At 45.2% G+C, this 19,830-nt stretch overlaps 1 protein-coding gene across 1 annotated transcript; it reads left to right on the plus strand.

The window, feature by feature from the left end:
- Window positions 1-14,780: 14,780 nt before the first annotated feature.
- Window positions 14,781-19,331, plus strand: stoml3a (stomatin (EPB72)-like 3a; the record flags this gene model as incomplete). Its single annotated transcript, XM_084456901.1, has 7 exons — window positions 14,781-14,853; window positions 15,556-15,659; window positions 15,832-15,904; window positions 16,003-16,085; window positions 16,239-16,442; window positions 17,958-18,092; window positions 19,146-19,331. The coding sequence occupies 7 exons, from the start codon at window positions 14,781-14,783 to the stop codon at window positions 19,329-19,331; spliced, it is 858 nt and encodes a 285-aa protein (XP_084313027.1).
- Between the last annotated feature and the right edge of the window lie 499 nt (window positions 19,332-19,830).

A 19,830-nucleotide genomic window follows, 5' to 3' on the forward strand; every position in this document is an offset into this window, starting at 1 on the left:
CTGGCGCCTCCATTTACTAAAGAGCCAGGTAACGAGATGTGGTTACGAGGAAAGAGGAATTTGATGTCATTCCTATGGCACTTGCTGCCATTAACCATTCATTATAGTCATTTTTTGTGAGTGTCTGTAAGCCAGCGCACCATAGATAGCATTTGTCGGGTTGTCACTCCCTCCCTCCCTCTCTCCTTCCCTCTGTCCCGTTGTTGACCTGCATTTCTATGTTGCCACCACAAGAGGCAGTGGTCCCAGCACACCAAAATAAATATACTATGACATTGCATACTTTCAAGTTCCTCGGTAGTGTAGTGGATAAAGCATCTGACTCCCATGCGGAAGGTCAGAGGTTCAAGCCCCGGTGGGGAAGATTTTGGGAAACAATACCCACACCTCTGGGTCTGTTTCTACCTTTACTTTCGGCCTTTCCATCTCTCTCCCTCCCTCCTTTCCCCTTTTTTTGGAAGTACAGGAGATATTCCATAGGAACAAGAACGCTATGACAGCGCACACTTTCAAGTTCCTCGTATCAAACTGATTGTGCCACCACAAGAGGCAGTGATACCAGCACACCAAAATAAAAACACTATGACCAATGTCTTTTATGCATTTGTTGTTTGGTGCATAACATCTGTCCTTGTTTTACAAGCTTAATGTTATTTGTACTCTGTTCCTGTCTTAAAAATGACAAATGCATTTGTTGTTTGGTGTAAAACATATCTCCTTGTTTTACAAGCTTAATATACTACAGTTGCATTTTACACTGTCCTTGGGCTACTTTTGAGTCATGACTTGTCATCATACCATACGGTAACTGCGCTTGCTGCTGGTCTCCAGGTCCTCGCCCACTGCATAGATGCCCAGGGGGACGTGCGGCTTCATGAAATCAGTGAGGATGCGGGGTCCCTGGCCCAGCTGGCAGCCCCTCCACATCTCTTCGCTGGCCAAGTGGACCAGCCTGGTCACCTCTGCCACATTGTGTGGCACCACCAGGGGGACTTTGGCTTTGGCTTGGTTTGGAGGGCTCATGATGGAAAATGTCATTATCAAACTCTTCCAGGAGACTGTCAAGCTCGTCCGCTTTCCACACAGCCAATGGTCCAGGTTGGATTGTGCCTTCAGCCTCCTTGACCTGGCAGGACAGGACATGGAAAAGCTGAATGTACATCGAAAGACTGTGTTATTACATAAGCTTGACATCTTAATCAAGAGTTAACGTGGGGTCACTGAGACTTAGAGTGATCAGGAACCAGCTAACGCTGCTCACCTGGGAGGGGCTCTGATGAGGGAAAGGGGGTGAGCGGGTGCTAGAGCTGGAGCTAGTGTCCTCAGATTCACTCTCCTCAGACGACTCAAAGTCATTTTCATAGTCAGCCTCAGCCTGAGGGGGGGAATCAGGCCATAATGCATCACCCCTGGATAATGCATCTTAGTTTTACAGTTGTTGTTTTTTTAGCCAAAGACCCTTTACCTCTTCCACCTTCTCTTCCTCCACGCCTTCCACCAGGGGGAGCTCGAAGGAAACCTCATATTCTTCGTCATCATTCTAGGGGTGTTTGGAGGGGGACGGAATGTATTCATTGATGCTCTACAAGTCAAGATATACAGAATGACTATCTTGCTTTCTTTCGCTTACATATGTTTCGCTCTCTTTCCTCTCCTCTTTGCTTTCCCCAGCAGGCCATTCAGCAGCCACCTCAGGGTCGCCATCGGCCTGTGGGATGACACAGCAGGAGGCTATTACTGAGAGCGTGTGACTTTAAGTTGTATAGTCAATATAGCAGTCAACTATCGTTGACGTACCTTGTCATCGCTAACCAGCCTCTTCTCTGCCGTTTGGCTGGTGAGAGTCGGGGCGTCCTTGAAGAGGCACGGCGCTTCGCTCAGAGGGCCAAGCTCTCCCTCTGTTTCCACCACCTCCAGTTCCTTCTCCTCCACAAAGCCCTCCTCCTCCTCCTCCTCCTCCTCAAATATCTCCTCTGGGATCTCACTGTCCTCACTGACATCCTTCATCTCCTCTTCCAGGTCAGTCTCTCTCTCCGTCTCCACAACGCAGTCCTCCCCCACCCTGATCTCCTTGGCCACCTCCACTTCCTCCTTCTTGGGAGTCTCTGTGTTCTCCAGAAGTCCGTAGTAGAACAGAACCGCTTGAGTAAGGTAATCCTACATGAAATACACAAACAGCAAATACTCAGTAAACATATTCTTCTTAAAAAATATGCCTTCCTTGGTTTGTGTCTCTCGTCATACCTGTATGTCTGACAGACTCTGTCTCTCTCTGACACATACACACACGGCACACACAGACCCAGACATACACTCACACAGACTCACCTGGAGCTCTTTGAGGCTATAACAAGTAGTGTCACCTGCCAGCTTCTCTCTCAACACTTCCCATGTGCAGTCAAACACAGCCTGTAGAACACACACCACATCAACAAACAAAATACAGTCATTCAGAGCAGCGTTAAAGACAAACCAAGTTTCTCCAGCAGTTCTGCTCTAAGGTTCAGTCGGCAACACAACTCACCACCCGGTAGGAGTGATGCAAGCTGGGCCCCTGATGGTGGGTGTCGTTGCTCAGGTAGTAGGCAGGGAGGGAGGGCTTGTCCTCCTCACTCAGCAGACATGGTCTCTGGTTCATATCACAGGTCTTCCAGAACTCTTGAGTAGCCATCTGCACCAGCCTGCTTACTGCGGAGACCTCCTCTGCTTTGGAGGCGCCCAGAGCATCAAGGCACGGTTTTTCAAGAAAATGAGAGTCGTCAGGGAAGTCTTCAAGGATGTCACCACAGAAGTCATCAGAGAGGTCGTCAGGAAAGTTGTGCGTGTCCTCAAAGGTCTCTCTAAGGCCATGTGTCTCAGCCTTCTCTCTAGCAGAGACAGGCGTGGCCCTCTCCTCAACTGTCACATGTGGCACCTCCCTCTTGTCATCCACAATGCACTCTGCTTGAGATGTCACTGTCAGCAGCAGCCTATAATATAAATTACATAAAAGACATAAAATCAATATCACATGAGCACTGTGGGTGATATTAGCTAATGGTGGTTGCACCCCCCCACCCCCCCCCCCCCACACACACACACACACACAAGAAAGACTTACTTTTCCACCTGTTGTGTTTTGCCCAGGATCATGACACTGCTGGTTTCAGTGTCCGGCATCGACAGAGGACAGGTCTGGTTGCCCTTGTCATCTATGGAACTTATAGCCATGGCTTCACGGTCAGAGGCGAGAACAGGCACAGGGTTGGAAACAGGGGCAGGAGCAGAGGAAGGAGCAGGGACTGGCAATGGAGGAGGAGCAGGGGTAAGGGCAGCCTTCCCCTCCTGAATCTCCTCCCCAACCATCTCCTCTGGCACCTCACTTGCCACCTCCTCCGTCATGTCATCCAAAATCCCAACGAGGTCCACCTTCAAGCAGAGCACGGACTCCTTCATGGCATCTAGTTCGCATTCAAACGCCAGCAGCCTCTCAGCAAGGTGACGCTGGCTCAGGAGCGCCTGCGCACGTTTGGCCAGCTGCCTATAAGTTATGATATCAGTCATTACACCTGTAGCTTACATAATATTAATTTGCCTATAGTATGAGATGACATGAATAAATATCTTATAGAGAGGTCGCAGTAACTGCGTACACTCGCTGTCTCAGAGTAATACTGGTACTTGCTTTTCCGCTTGTTGCCTTTGCCCCGGTGTCATCACACTACAGGTCGTAGTGATGGGAATCAGTACAGCCACGGTCTGGGTTGCCTTCTCTGTCATGGACCTGGTACCCATGGCTCCACTGGCAGGGACAGGGGTAGGGACAGGAGCAGGGGCAGACGTGGCTCCTTCCTCCGACTCCAGCCAGACACAGGAGGACGCCATCACAGGATGGCTGTTGGGAGTTATCCTGTTTTTGGTTGACAGGATAAAATTGGAAAGCATGCATATTGGGAGATATGACTGTCAATATGTTCACATATTGATATTGTCAATTACCAGCCAGGGTTGGCAGAGGCTGTAGCTCTCCGTTCCCGGCCTAAGCAGGCTTTTGTGAACTGCAGGGCGCGGTCTATTGCCATGGTAACTGTGGTATCCATCATGCTTAGGGGGATCTGAGGGTACCTCAACTTGCTCTGAGAAAACACAATACTGGTATTAACACATACACAGAAGCATGCACACACACACACACACACACACACACACACACACACACACACACACACACACACACACAACAACAACAGCATATCATCCAAAGCAGCATGGAGACATCACCATATCGTCATAGCAAACACCAGATTTCAGTCAGGGAGGTTTCCATGACACCAGGAAGGTTGCCATAGAAACAAACAATGCCAACATTGGAGCAATTTGGGCCTGTGACCAGATTTGATATTACAGTTGCATTTGCTACATGCTCTACATCTTCTTACCCTATTAAGATTACTATTAATATGGGGGGTCCTTGCTGGCCTAAGCCCTACTTCAAACTGCTCAGCTCTGTCTCTGCAGTACCTGGGGAATGGTATGCTTGGCTGGGCTTCATGTTCCTATCCACTTCACTCTATGTACTGTATTAGCATTATTACAAAAACCGGGCACTCTTGATTTACCTTATAGACAGAAGAGGCATGCCTTTCTTTCTGTTGGGCCAGATGAGTCTTGACCCTTGATGAGAGAGAGAGAGAGAATGCATTTTTTCTTTTTTGTTATTTGATTTCTTCTATGCTTTGGCAATATTAATGTACTGTGTATGTTTAAGCTTGTTGAATTGAATTAAATTGAATTGAGAGAGATTGTGAGCTTTTGCTTCATAAACTAAAATAGATATTCCAAACCTGGAAATATAAACAACTTACTGTTCTTCCTGCCCCCTGACATCAATCAAATGTGATGGGTTACGGTGTATCATGTTGAACCAGCAATTTAAAGTAGCTATTCTGTTTGAGAGTTGGTGAGTGTGAATACCAAAGTAGGCCTACTGCTGAAATGTCCATAGTAACTCCAAACAAACAAAAAAAGAACAGAATTGTGTCATAATGTCATCAAAGCATAGCACACTCAATAATGGACATGCTGCTCAAATTCCATCTCAATGTTCTAGAACAGGTGGGCAGTCCCTGGTGTGAGCACTCTATGGTGTCATGTAGTCTCTGTTCAGTTCTGATTAGCTTGATGTGGATCTCACACACACACACACTTTGAACTTAAACCAGATAAAATGTATAATAGTGATATTTTATTTGTTAGAATACAATTCAGTACACTGAAGGACAATTTACACAAAATCCCAAAAGACAGACTGTAATTCGTTTGTTACATATGTAACACCACAATACGTAACTGTTTTTAACATGCAATTGCTTTCATATTTACTTTCAATATTACAGTCTATCTGCACTAAAACTGGCACTGGAACTAGATTGACAGTCTTTGTGATAGGATAAGTCCTCCATCTAGTGGTGAAATGAAAAATAGACTAGACTCATAATTCAATACGTGCTGTTACACTGATCTACACACGTTTCAATCTTTAAATAGCCTGATATTTTTTGTGTTTTTAATTTTCAACTATAAGTCAACGCAGTTTCGAATCAGGTGAACCTACTGCGCATGGTGTATCAACTGAAAAGAAAGAAAGAAAAGGAATTAATTCAATACGATTGTGTCTTATGGAAATGTATCAGATTCAGAAGTGAGACGATGGACATGTCACCTGGTGTGATCATTTAGCATTTTGAAGTCATAGTTTCCGCAGGTAGCCATACAGGGATTCAATCCGACAGTAGAGATAGTATACTATAGACTCAGTATAGCATAGACTCATAGAGCTCGGCCAGCAGAAATATGATTGGGATCGTTCTCATGCATATACCCCATCGCCTATCCGTTTACTTGAATCTCTGCTAGACTCCTTGGCTCAGAACCACTTCTTTATTTAGCCCCATCGGTAATATTCACTCAAGGAATCCGCGCAAATTCAACTCAAATCATTATTACAGCAACATGGGGAATAGGAAACCAGATAACCACTTGACTATTTCAGATGACAATAATGGAGAAAACGACATCACTTCAAGGTAATTTTTATTTTTTACTCTTTGTGAGTTAATTTATGTTTTCCCCTATAGTGGTCTTTTCCCGCGAGACCATTTTGGCAGCTGTCCGTAGATGTTATCTCTGATAATGGTTTTAATTGGTCCTTCTCGGTAAAGCGCACTGCTTTGGAAAACAAACATCATGTAATTTGTAATAGCCTGCCATTTGGAAGCTATTATTGTTGCACATTCGCCGACCCTGATAGACGCACAAATTAAGCGACTTATCTTCAGCTAGGAGGGCTACGTGGGCGCTCTAATTGTCTTGTGCAAGATTATTTACATTAAAATATAATAATAAAAAATTAGAAGTAAAAAATAAATAAATAATTATATATCGATACTGGATGATATTTGTTGGATATAAGTTGCTCTGATTCACTAGGGAGGCTGCAATTCTACATACATACCCCTATTGTGTGGGATGAAAGGCATGACCTGCAGCATCTGTTTGGTTGTCATTACTGATTACCATGTAACTTGCAGGTTTCTTCCATGACGTATCTTTCTGTCTTTGACCTTATGTAGTCTAGTGGAGTTATGAGGTAACATGATGCAACAGTAGCACTACAGTACTGTATACAACTGGAATAGTCCTGTGGTCTTTTTCAGTTGGTGTCCTTCAAGATAGGTATAAAGGCAAGATGCCTCCAGTCCATGTCTGGAGAGCCCTGCTGATGAGTGAGTCACTCTGCCTGTGCCTTAGCTCTCACATCCCTGTAATAATGTTCATTTCGGCCCCTGCTGCTCTATGGAAATAGCCTTGTTTCCTCTCAGACAGGCTTGCATTAAACCACTGTTTTCCAGTCTTGTCTACTTAGCCCCATACAACAGAACAGACTACCTGAAAGAAAGAATCATGTGGTCCTCTGGGTCAAGGAATCGAAATCATTCATAATCTATAATTTGCTCTGTACTGCCTAGAAGAAAAGCCCATAGAATCCCTTGTGATTATTCTCTGGGCCATTCAAACCCATAACCCCCCCCCCCCCCCCCCGTATCCCCCCAGTCCTGTGTTCGTTATTAGCAGTGTGAATCATCCAGTCCAACCGCGGCACAAAGAGAGACAAGGGAGCATCTAGGGAGGTCAGGCTGCTTTTCTTTTCATGTGTCTGTCTGCACCAGCCAGATACATCCAGCCACTCTGCACACAAATATCAACACCTCCAGACTGATCACTCATTTGGAACCCTTTTCATTTGCGGAGCCTCACTTTAATGGCAGCGGTACAGACCCAGGTGAAAGATCAGTGTGTGTGAGCTCCTGAATAGGACCGAAGGTTAGAGGAGGAGATGGTGTGAAAAGGTGGACAGGCCGGGAGAATAGAGAAGCATATATGTTTATGGTTATCTGCTAGGGAACAAAGAAATTATTTATTTATTTGCAGCTCATCTCTAACCTGCTCTCTCTCTCACTCGCTCTCTCTCACTCTCTTTCTCACTCTCGCTTGCACTCTCTCGCTCACTCTCTCCCTCTCTTTCTCTCTCTCTCTCTTTCTATGTCGCTCTCTCTACCCTCCACATCTCTCCATCTCTCTGTTGCTTCAGTAGTATGGTGACACCAGCAGCCGTCCTACCCAGACATGCTCGCCAGTTCAGACCAGTCCTTCTCTGTCACGCCCTCTGACCGCTGCCCCTCGGCCAGCCCGAGGCCCAGAGGGCCCACCGCCGTCATGGGGAGCAGCAGCCGCTCCTCCCTGTCCCTCCCTGAGCCCGAGGCCTGGCGGACCCCCAGCCCGGTGGCTCGACAGTGCCTGGTCTCGGGCTCCCGCTCCTGCTCCCTGCAGGTGCCCCGCACTGTCCCAGAGTGCTTGGGGCTGCCCCCCCGGTGCTCGAGGAGAATAAAGAAATGACCCATCATATGGTTCATCAACTGGCTGGAATTTTCCACCATGACACTTGTTTTTGGTCTAAAAATACCTGGGATGTTGTAAACACAGCACTTTCCCTAACATATTACCATCTCTGGCTAACCCTGGTGTACACCTAAATGAATTACATGAGCCTGCATACTATCCTCTCTGATCTTTCCTACTGCTTCTCCTTCACACACAACACTTCATGACTATTACAACTCTACCTCCATCTAGTGGAGAATTTAAGGGATTACATGTCTTTGGTAAATGCTCAAACCTGTCTGTGACCACATTTCCAGTGTCTGAACAGGGATAGATGGTTTACAGCAAAACTTAACTTTAAATGTGTATTAAAAATGTCCAATGTAATCATACAGTATATTTCATGACCTTACAGTGTTGTAGATTCACATATTGCTCTAACACGTATCAAACATCTATACAAATGTTATACATAATACTTCATAAAAACCTCATCACACGTCATAGGAAAAGATAAAATATATAAAAGTACCTCATTATTTGTTCCATAAACCCACCAAGGCCGAACAACAGATATTTTTTATATGTGATGTAAGCTAAAAGCTTAAAAACAAAAACACATCACTTAAATTCAAACAACAACAAAAACAAATAGGCAGATTATTTATTTTTCTTTCAGATACTGTAGGCTACAGATACTAACATTGTGCCAGATTACAGGTGACCTCAGATGTTCAGCTTCATTGTCACACATATGGCCACTTTTACATTTAACAACATTTAACATCAGCTAAAGCTGTGGGTAGCCAGCAGACACCTTGCTGGATGCTGTTGCTATTGTTGTATGGGCTCTCCCTGGGCTGGGGGCTGTAGGCCATATTATTGCTGGTCAGCCTGAGGATTGCCGGGCAGTATGTCCTTATGTGGCCCATCTGTTCATATCCCCAGAATTTCAGATGTTGTTTATTATTTGTATTAATTCCATTATCTATTTCATGTGTATCAGCAAAACTGTCTGATGTCAATAGCGTTTTATTCCTTTGGGACTAGGATGCCACCTTTTGTCCAAAGCGTTTTACAATGGCATCTCATTCACCCATTCACACACAATCTTGCACCAATGGCGGCAGCTGCCATGCAAGGTGCTAGCCTACTCATTGGGCGCAATTTGGGGTTCAGTGTCTTTCCCAAGGACACTTCAACATGTGGACTGGAGGAACCGCCAACCCTACGATCATAGGATGACCCAATCTACCTCCTGAGCCACCGCCGCCCCTTTTACGTCTGGTACGTTCTTGTAGAGCCGATATGATACCCTTTTGGGCCCAGGGGAGGATGAGGCTCTTACCCGGCATATCGCTCTCTCCACTTCACTCCACTTAGGAGGGCTAACATTCAGCTGGTATTCTGGGGGATGTAATGTTGGGATGTCAGGGGGAGGGTGATCGGTTTGGATTTTTCCTAGGTGGGCTTTGAGTTCTTTCTTTGATGTTACGAGTTTGCCACTCATAATATAGATAGAAAGATAGAAGCCTTTAATTAGACAGGGGAGACCACGTCTTCTTTACAACTGTGCCAGGCTTACAAACAACATATAGTAGCAGAGTACAGAAAAATACAGTGACAGCGTGCAGACAACAATGTCAATGTACAAACATTCAAACAACATACTATACAGTCGATGTATGAAAAAAAAATTGCGACAACGTATAGGGGTACAGAGTAGAATAATTATTGAAGTACAGCAAGGAAATGACTAGCATCAATGGCATTTACAAACTACAGTCCAATAGGTATCAGTTAATAATTTTTAAGTGTTTGCAGGGGAATAAGGGATGGGAGCATGTTTTGTTTCTGAACTGAGTTCCAGAGTTAAGGGCCTGCAATTCGTTCTATCTGTAGGGACATTAATGCTAGTGGTACGTGTGAGCTAGTGGGGTAGTCGAAATCTAATCGAAACATGAAATGAGAGGAGGCTGGATAGGAACAGAGGTGATTTAGTAATGAGGGCTCTATACGTAAATGAGACTCCATGATGTATTCTCCTGAGCTCGAGGGAGGACTATTCCAATTTTTGGTAGAGTATGCAATGAGTTTTAAACTCTTCGCCTGTGATTAATCTTAAGGCACTATGATAGGGTCAAGGGACTTTAGGATAGTGGTTTATATAATAAACTTTATTTATAAAGCACCTTTTTAAACAAATGTTACAAAGTGCTTTACAAACAATTTAGCACCATTTAACACAATTTTCAGATTTGCTAATGAGTGTTGAATGGAATTGAAAGCTGATTGAAGTAGCAGGAGGGCTTTGCTGATAGTGGGCACTGTTGTATAGACTACTGTGTAATCGGCATAGAAATGAGCATTACAGTTGGAAAAATTTGAAGCAATATTGTAGATGTAAATGGTAAAAAGTACGGGACCAAGAATAGGTCCTTGAGGGACTCCTTTCTTTAGGGTCAGAAAGGGAGATTTAAACTCATCTACTAGTACAGCTTGCAGTCTATTTGATAGGTAATCCTGAAACCAGTTGCATGCATCGAAGCCTATTTCGGCCAGTCTCTAAGATGGCGTGATAAACTGTATCACAGGCTTTAGAGAGGTCAATGGCTTTAGAGAGTAAAAGTGCCGCATATTTCTGTTTATTATCAATGGCTGAGACAGTTGTTTATTACTAATGTGGCGGCAGATGAGGTGCTATGTCCTGGTCTGAAGCCAGACTGATGAGAATTCAAGACAGAATTTCTGGTTAGAAAGGTGTGGAGTTGGTTATTGACTAACTATTCTAGGATCTTGACTAAGCAGGGATAATTTGGAGACAGGGCGATAGTTATTAACATCAGACAAATCTCCTTTTAGAAACGGGAGGACATGCACACATTTCCAGAAATTGGGAGCAATGCCTTCTGTAAGTGATAGATTATAAATACAATAGGATAGAGAAATGATCCTGGTAGGACTTCTTGAAGAGGTGAGTTTTGAGCCTGTAGCGAAAGATTGGCAGCAACCCAGCTGTCCTGATGTCATCTCACGCGGACGTCGCAACAGCTACAAATTGTGCTGGGATGCAGAGTGCGAGAGTGTCTACTGTGCCTTCCTCCGGGACCCCCGAGGAACTGAATCAGACAGGCTTGCCTCAGCCCTGCTGTAAAGACTCAGGCAAGAGCGCTGGGAGGAGGCCATTAACTTCATCGACTTCTCACACTCCAGCTGCAAGGCATGGAGCATCCTTAGCAACCTCACTGGTAGTCTAGACACTCCCCCTGTCACTGCACCATCTCTGCAAACAAAATCGCATCACAATTTGTGAAAAGTGAGACATACGAGGGTAAAGGCCGCAAATTGTCACGTCTCGTGGCAAAAGAAGTGTCTGACCTGGAAGGCCACAACTCCTAGCGGCGGTAACATCTCCAGCAAGTTAACACCGGAGGAGTTCACTGTGCCCAGATATATAGCCCGGGTGACCCCCTCACCCAGGCTCAGGGTTATAAAAGGATAGCCCCTCGGCCCCGAGCCAGGGGGGAGAGGACGAATCAACCAACCTACCCAAACGAAGAAGAAGCCATGATCAGGCTGATCGACTGCAGGGGCCGCGGAGTGACAGGGCAACCAATCGCCCCGAGGTAGCAGAACATAGTGGTAGGGAGTTGTGCTTGACCATGGCCTGGAAGTAGGAGGGAACTGTTTCTTTCATTGCCCTGTAGGCTAGTACCAGAGTTTTGAACTGGATGCAAGCTGCTACAGGGAGCCAGTGTATAGAATGGAGAAGGGAAGTGGTGTGGGAGGGAGAACTTTGGGTGCTTGAACAACAAGAGAGCTGCAGCTTTCTGGACAAGCTCCAGAGGTTTAATGGCTGACGCTGGGGCCCCAGCAAGGAGGGAGTTCCAGTAGTCCAGGCGGGTGATGACAAGAGCCTGGATGAGCACCTGTGCCGCCTCATCAGCGATGAAAGGGCGAATCCAGGAATCTGCAGCAAGGGTCACACTCAGATTCCTCGCAGTCCACGTTGGTGGACTCTTCCCCTCACTCACCCTCATTCACATCCTTAACCCCCCCCATCCTCTCATGGTAAGCAATTAGGGGAGGGTGGGGGGGCAAACATGTTTTGCACCATTCATCAGTCAACGTGCAAACTGTTAGTCTCACACTGCTGTTATTGTGATATTGATTGAGATTGTCCAGTAGTAGGGCCAAAATAAGGTGGACTTTACTTTCCATTAGATGACGCCACAGAATCAGCCTATAAGAAGTCATGCAAGACAGAACATGCAAGCTGCAGTATGAGGTCATTCTTGATGGACATTGATGGACAAGTTTGACCTGTTGATGATGTTGTATGGTTGCGACAGCTGTGTATTATGCAGGGGATGAACAACTGACACTGCTCTTCACAGTGCAACTTTGAATTAGGAACATACAATAAATACAGTACCAATGTGGGTATTGAAACCCTTGATAAATGTTATTGGGTCTAATAAGCTTTATAATCAAAGTTAATTCTTACATCTGCCATTAACCGGGCAGACAGCGGACTGTTAAAGGACTATCAAGTACAATAGAAAAGGGCTAGAAATGTATTTGTGTACTTCATCTGAATAGCTTGATGTGTTTTTTGTCTTGGGGTAAGTAATAGGCTAAACATTTAACCATGATCAAATTCTAACTGCAGGCTTAATATGTATATTTATGTAAGCCTCACTAATCTCTAAAACCAAACTGACATAACTCAGGGATGGAGAGAGTCTGTTGCTAGGTAACGGAGAAAAAGACAACTCTAAAGCCACTGTCGTCAATCACACAAACGCTCTCCAGAGTTATAAGTAGGCCTCCACCCCTTAATGTTATTTGTACACTGTTCCTGTCTTAAAAATGAAGAATTCATTCATTCATTCACTGCGACGGCAAGCCTGCCCGGAGACCCTGGACGGACCACCTTCGACCTGAGCCATTCCTAGCTGACCCCGGTCGCAGCATACCGCCCTGAACTCTCTCTTCAAAGTCCTTTTCAACTTTCAATCTGAGACTGTTCAGGTTTCAGCGATGTTTTTTTTAGTGTTTATTGTGTTAGATACACTATCAGCTTCCTATATTACAATACAATTGAGAAGGCTATTTTAATTAAGATAACTTGGAGTCTGGCGTATGAGTTATTGGCATGAGTGTATTTTAAGTAATAGGAGAATAGCCATACTGCGTCTCTCACCATGGCAACTCTGTCCATGCAGCTAACCTGATACATGAGTCAACATTTACAGTACCCCACAGCGCCGGCGCATTCTAATCCAAGTACTGTACACACATGCCAGTTATAGTGAACAGTTCCAGTGATCCCCTATGAGAGTGATGTGCAAACATCACAGATCACACACCCCAATAGGTCAGCTGTGTCATATTTACCAGACAAATGAAAATGTATTTTTGCAGTCTGATCTGAAAGATGTATTTCTCTGGTTCTGTACTCTCTAATGACGTCCAGAAGGGGTTCTCAGGGTCATTTGCGTCCATCTTCTCCTCCCATGTTCATCATTGCTCTACGTCAAAGGACCTGAGCCCCCTCAGGAAGTACAGCCAACACTGTCCCTTACAGTATATGGCTCAATGTTTCCTGCCCTGCAATGGCCTGCTCTTCAGGTGCACCCCTACTGTAAGTATTTGTATGACTGGACCACATCAACGCCAGCCCCCTGGATGTCTGCGGAGCATTGTTCCTTCTGAAGCCCACCGCCATTTCTTTGTCGTCCTCACGGTGAGCTGCAGGGGCTTCTGCGTGCACCACTCAACTAAGTCCTCCTCCACACCTCTGTACTCTGTCTCCTGCCCCTCCCCTCCCCTCCCCCACCCCCACATACACATATCCGTCTGTGGCTGAATCATCTGAGAGTCTCTGTGGATGGCACGTCTCTGAGTCGTATCTGAAGTCAGATGTGCAGAGGGTGAACAGAAAAGGAGCAACCAAAGCTCACATTTCCATCTGACTGTAATTTTACCACATGAATCTGGATACTGTGCGTTCATAAATCATTCATCATTCAGAATCTCTGTATGAAAGACACAATTCAGAATGTAAGTACTCTGCTATGTACTGTACAGTATGAACACATACTGAATACACACAGTCAGGGGTGGGGATCCTGGGGGGGTCAGGGGGGACATGTCCCCCCCAATATTTAAGATCATTAAAATTGTCCCCCCCAATATTTAGATTGGGGTAGTGGCATTCAAATGACCATACAGCCGCGTAGGAAGATGTCCCCCCCCAAAAACACTCTTGCAAAATTTCAATGTAAATGTCCCCCCCAAAGTTGGATACAGATTCCCGCCACTGCACACAGTCACACTGTATGAAGGCAGACACACTGAATACAGGCAGACATACTATATACAGTACATGCAGATGTACATGCAGATGTACTGAACAGGAACTTACAGGGTCACAACACTAAGTGGTGTTACAGCCTGAATTAGATCCCCTAGGATTTTGATACTTTTCTAGCCTGGAAGTCAGTTTTTTTTTTTTTTTTGCGAGGAAGTGGCTTCCAGGATACTACAGTATGTTCTCCACATTCAGGAGGATAAATTCCATCAGCTTAGTTTGAAACGCATGATATTCTTGAGTGTGGAAGTTGGCACTATCAGGTTTCCTCAACCCGGTGTCCCAGTAGCATCTATTGCTTATTTATGAGGGTGCGGTCACGGTAGGACCCTACAGGCGCATCACCGGTGCAGTCACACGCTCACACACGGCCATAGGTCACGAGCAAACGTACGGGCCACACCCTAGAGGGGGAGATGTGGGACAGGCAGGTAAATAAGCCCTGCGCTGCTGCCTTCATTCCCCTGTACACACGGCTCAAGGGATGATCTCTACCAGCAGCACCAGAGTCGAGATGGTCACCCAGAAGAAAGAGCAGATCGTCGACAATAAAGAAGGTTGGTTACGACCTGGGTCTATTGGTAATTTCTTTTGGGAAATGAATCAGAAAAGAACCGAGATGCTTAGTGCGTAATACACAGTTCAACAATATTACTGTGATTGAGAATAGTACCGTATTATTAGTTACTATTATTACTATACTTGTACAGTATCTCAAGCTAAACCTTGTTTCTTACAGTATCTTCATGCTCTGACACTATGGCATGGGCTTCTATACTACAGTATGATTGTGTTTTAGCTTTAAAGAGTAAGGCTAACAACAGTGGAGGCTGTTACAGTGGGAGATGCTCTAGTCTACAGAGTCTTCTGTCGCCGTGTTACACAACCCACAACAATGACTCAGGCCTGTTGTAAATCATGTGACTAGCTGCACAGATCCGGTTACAGTCTGGAGGAATACAGCTATTACTGTATGCCAACTATTACTGTGGAGTTTCAGTATTTCATGTTATATTGTATTATTATTTACTACTACTACTACTACTACTACTACTAATAATAATAATAATAATAGTAGTAGTAATACATCAAATTTGTTCATCACATTTCTAACAAATCTAAAACATGCCTAATAAACAGACAAACACAAAGTATTATAAAACATTGTCAGTAAAGTGCGAACTAAGCGTGCAACATTATAATTCTGTAGGATTAGTAACCGCGTTCACTTCAGGAATGTTTGGTGACTTCCTCCTCAGACAGCAATGGCGTCTCTCTGGGATGCTGTGGGTGGTTTCTGTTCCTCGTATCTGCCTTCTTCGTGCTGGCAACCTTCCCTATCTCCATCTTCATGTGTGTGAAGGTACAGTGCTGTCAAAATTCCCCATTCCCTCTCAGAGCTCACATGCCGACAATGCAAATACAATGTAAACATGTCCAAATCAGCTCACTCCTCCTTGGCTATTTCCATCTGATTTTGACACACAATTTTCCAACCTTGCATCATGAATCATCTGTAATTTTCTGATGCGCAGATTGTGAAGGAGTATGAGCGAGCGGTCATTTTTAGACTTGGTCGCATATCAGACAAGAAGCCGAAAGGACCAGGTAAAGTGATGAACAGCATGGCTGACCTACTCTCTGATGTGTACATTGACCAGGCCAGAACACAGCAGGGTAATAACTACTGCTCCTGTCCTGCGCAGGGATCTTCTTTGTGCTTCCCTGCACAGATACCTTTGTGAAGGTGGACCTAAGAACGGTCTCCTTTGATATCCCTCCCCAAGAGGTAATCCCTTCGGCATGACCCGCATCAAATCAGAGAATGCCGTGATTGGTTCTAAGTACTTCCATTGCATTTCATTTTTGGGTCTATTGCATTCTGTGTTTTTTGTAACCGGCTCTGGTGCTTAATGTCTTAACTAATAACTCTTGACGGCAGATCCTGACTAAAGACTCTGTGACGGTGTGTGTGGACGGCGTGGTGTACTCCCGCGTCTACTGCCCCATCTCGGCCGTGGCCAACGTGTCCGACGCCCACTCCTCCACCCGCCTGCTGGCCCAGACCACGCTGAGGAACGTGCTGGGAACCAAGAACCTGGCCGAGCTGCTGTCTGACCGAGAGGGCATCTCCCACAGCATGCAGGTGGGGAGGTCAGGAGGATCAGAGACATATTACTGAACGGGCCTACCGGGCCCAGGGGCTCAGGGGCCCAGGAGCTCAGGGGGCCCTTTGCATTTCTTGTTGCATAGTCAAAAGGCTTAGCCATTCAATTAATAACAGAGCCTCAAAAATCCGTAACTTTAACCTTTAACCTTAACAACTCTTGGGGAGAAATCCCCCCCCCACAGAGTTGAGGTACCTCGAGTCAAAACCGAGCTGATTAAAGCTGCTTTTATTGTGAGTTTTCTCAAATCATCTGCAAATTGGGTGCCGTCTCATTGGGCAAATTAAAGAATACGATAAATGAAACGGGTGGGGGGGCCCTTAACGTGTCTGGGGCCCAGGGGCCCGTCATTTCATAATCTGTCTGTGAGGAGGACATGTGGACAGACGGGGCGCTGGAGGTTTTGGCTTCTGTGGTGAGGGAGTGAGGGAATTAAAGCCACATGAGAAACCCGTCACTTTGGCAGCCCCTCTGGTCGTGATAAAATCGGCACTGCGTTTTAAGAACCACACTTCCCACAATCCCCCACTCACTCGCTGTAATGATGGAAAAAAAATGATAACAAATGCGCGTGGCGCAGACTGGATTGGAAGATTGTAGTTACTTTCTGGAAGGATGGTTTCAATGCAGGTAAATACCGGTCTTCTTTCTTTTATGTGCATGTAGATTTTGTTTCGCGGGGCGAAGTGTGTGTTGTCTTCCTGATATTGTGACACGCAAAACACGTCACTTCCACTTCCACCACAAGATGACCGCCAGTGTACTAGCCAGTACACAGAAATTCTAAAATAATACATTCACAGGGTCTCATGCAGTCTCGTGTCACGAAAATTATTTTTGGGATCTTGCTAAGGCCAATTCACAAACGAATAGCATGTAAAGGAGAATATTGAGCCATAAAAAAAGTTATCTCATGAGCTTTAAAGAAAAAAAAACACAATGTTGGAAACCCTACTACATGAGTGTGGAGACTTTCCGGCGTAAGATAATAAAGTTTCAGGAAAGCATGTAGGCCTACATCTTATTTGTTCGGCGAGAAGCCCCAGCCCTTGAATGTTTGCTCCCCTGACTGTGTGATAAATGATGGAGGTTTGGTACTGAAGATTCAATGGCCGAGGAGAAGAAGTACGCCGGAGCAGAACTGTAGATCAGACTCAATCAGATTTATTGAGTACAACAGCGTACAAGATCCCGGGTCAATCACAGACAGTACAGGGTACTCAGTGTGATCAGACAAAATAGCATTGAATTTGTGCTAGCTTTATAGTCATGCTGGAACCATACATAGTTCTTCAGTCTTACGCCCTTATACATTGCATGCATTATTAGTGCCTAGTTGTCTTTTTTACTGTTTGTACCTGGTCTTCTCTGTATTCCTAGAGTCTGACCATGTGTCCTGGAACTGAGAATAGCTTTAAGAACAACAATAGACAGGACTATAGTCAGCAGAAAAGAGTCATCAGAAAACCTCTTCTCACTGTGTGACTGTGCAGGAGTCTTTGGACGAGGCGACAGATCCGTGGGGGATCAAGGTGGAGCGCGTGGAGATCAAGGATGTGAAGCTGCCCATGCAGCTCCAGAGGGCCATGGCCGCAGAGGCCGAGGCCAGCAGAGAGGCCAGAGCCAAGGTGAGGACACTCCAGAGAGGCTGGAGAACAAAGCAGGCTGCCATGTGAAGGATACAAAACCGAGTCCTTCAAATGCATTCGTTTCAGACCGAGTTTAACCGAGTTGAATTGGTTAAAACGCGGTACAGTATAAATACCGCCCACCCGTGCCATCGAAGAGACATCTTTTTGGTGGCGTAGCTGGTAGTGGTGTTTGCGAGAGGTGGTCACGTGTGTTCGTAAGCCAGAGGACCCGAGTTCGAACCCAGTGTGGGCAAAGTGAGGCTGGACACTATATTGACGAGCGACACAGTGACACCTGTTACACCAGCAGAGGAAGGAAAGAGATCAAGTTTGAGTCACTGGTTTGAGATAAAGTTTGAGCGTGTCTGTTCTAAACTAAACACCCTGTATGACAGAGATGGTCTTCAGCTTCATCTGACCCTCCAGTCCTCTCTGTGTCCAGGTCATCTACAGATGTGGGAAGTTAGAAATTTCCCATCCTGCAGCATTTCATCAGTGCGGTATTTGGCAGGGAAATCCCGTTGGAAATCTCGTGGGATTTCAGATGGGTGTTATTTCGTTTTAGTGATGCACCACCGCCAGGTGGCGTCTTTGAGCAGATTTAGCAGGCTGGGCTCACAGTGTATTTATCCTATAGTCTACGAATGAAGACAAGCCTGATCATTGCATCATTAAATTTCACATTCTTTAATTTAAATGCTCTGTTGTAAAGAACTTTGAGCTGAATTTATCTGTATGAAAGGTGCTATACAAATAACGTTTTATTGTTATTATTACTGTACCTTGTTCTCAAACACATTTTTTCTCCTTCTGGATGGAATTTAATTATAACGAACACATATATCTACAGTATCTATCTCAGTAACTGACATCGGGTCAAGAGTGGTGTGGTGTCTGTTAAGTTAATGCGCAAAATAACAGTATTGCTAACAATGGCTAACAATAGCTAACTGCCTGCAACCCTCCAGTCCTCTGTGTGTCCAGATCATCTGACCCTCCAGTCCTCTGTGTGTCCAGATCATCTGACCCTCCAGTCCTCTGTGTGTCCAGGTCATCGCAGCAGAGGGAGAGATGAACGCCTCCCGGGCACTGAAGGAGGCGTCCCTGGTGATCGCCGACTCCCCCTCCGGCCTGCAGCTGCGCTACCTGCAGACCCTCAACACCATCGCTGCAGAGAAGAACTCCACCATCATCTTCCCTCTGCCCATTGACATGATGCGGCCCTTCTTGAAGTGATTCCTGACGAGGGCCTTACCTTCGGGGGAGCTGATGTTAATAATGCAGGGCACTTAATCAAACCTGCAATGTGGTATCGGGTTGTTATGGTTACCTAAAATAACTATTACTCTGAACTGCCTTCACAGGTTGATGTGTCCAGTTTTCAGAACAGGAAGTGTGTCCACAGGAAGTAAGTTTGTAAGAAGACATTTCCTATGCCAGGTTTGATATTGTAGTCAGAGTATATTTATGTTACCATATTTATCAGTAAATATAGATCTGAAAAATATAATAATTTTCTCACTGTATTTTTAATACTTTAAATCCAAAGTGCAACACAGACAGTACAGACATGTGTCTCATAACTAACCACAATATTGATAACTTTTAACCAGCTAAATTACGGTGGCAGTTTTGAACAAAATGAAATTCTTAAAAACAAAACAATGCAAAGACACGCTTAAATAGACATGCTTTCATATCAACATATGCTAAACATGATGTGCTGAACTATTCA

Source organism: Borostomias antarcticus, assembly GCF_949987555.1.
Source record: "Borostomias antarcticus genome assembly, chromosome: 1".
Taxonomy (NCBI): domain Eukaryota; kingdom Metazoa; phylum Chordata; class Actinopteri; order Stomiiformes; family Stomiidae; genus Borostomias; species Borostomias antarcticus.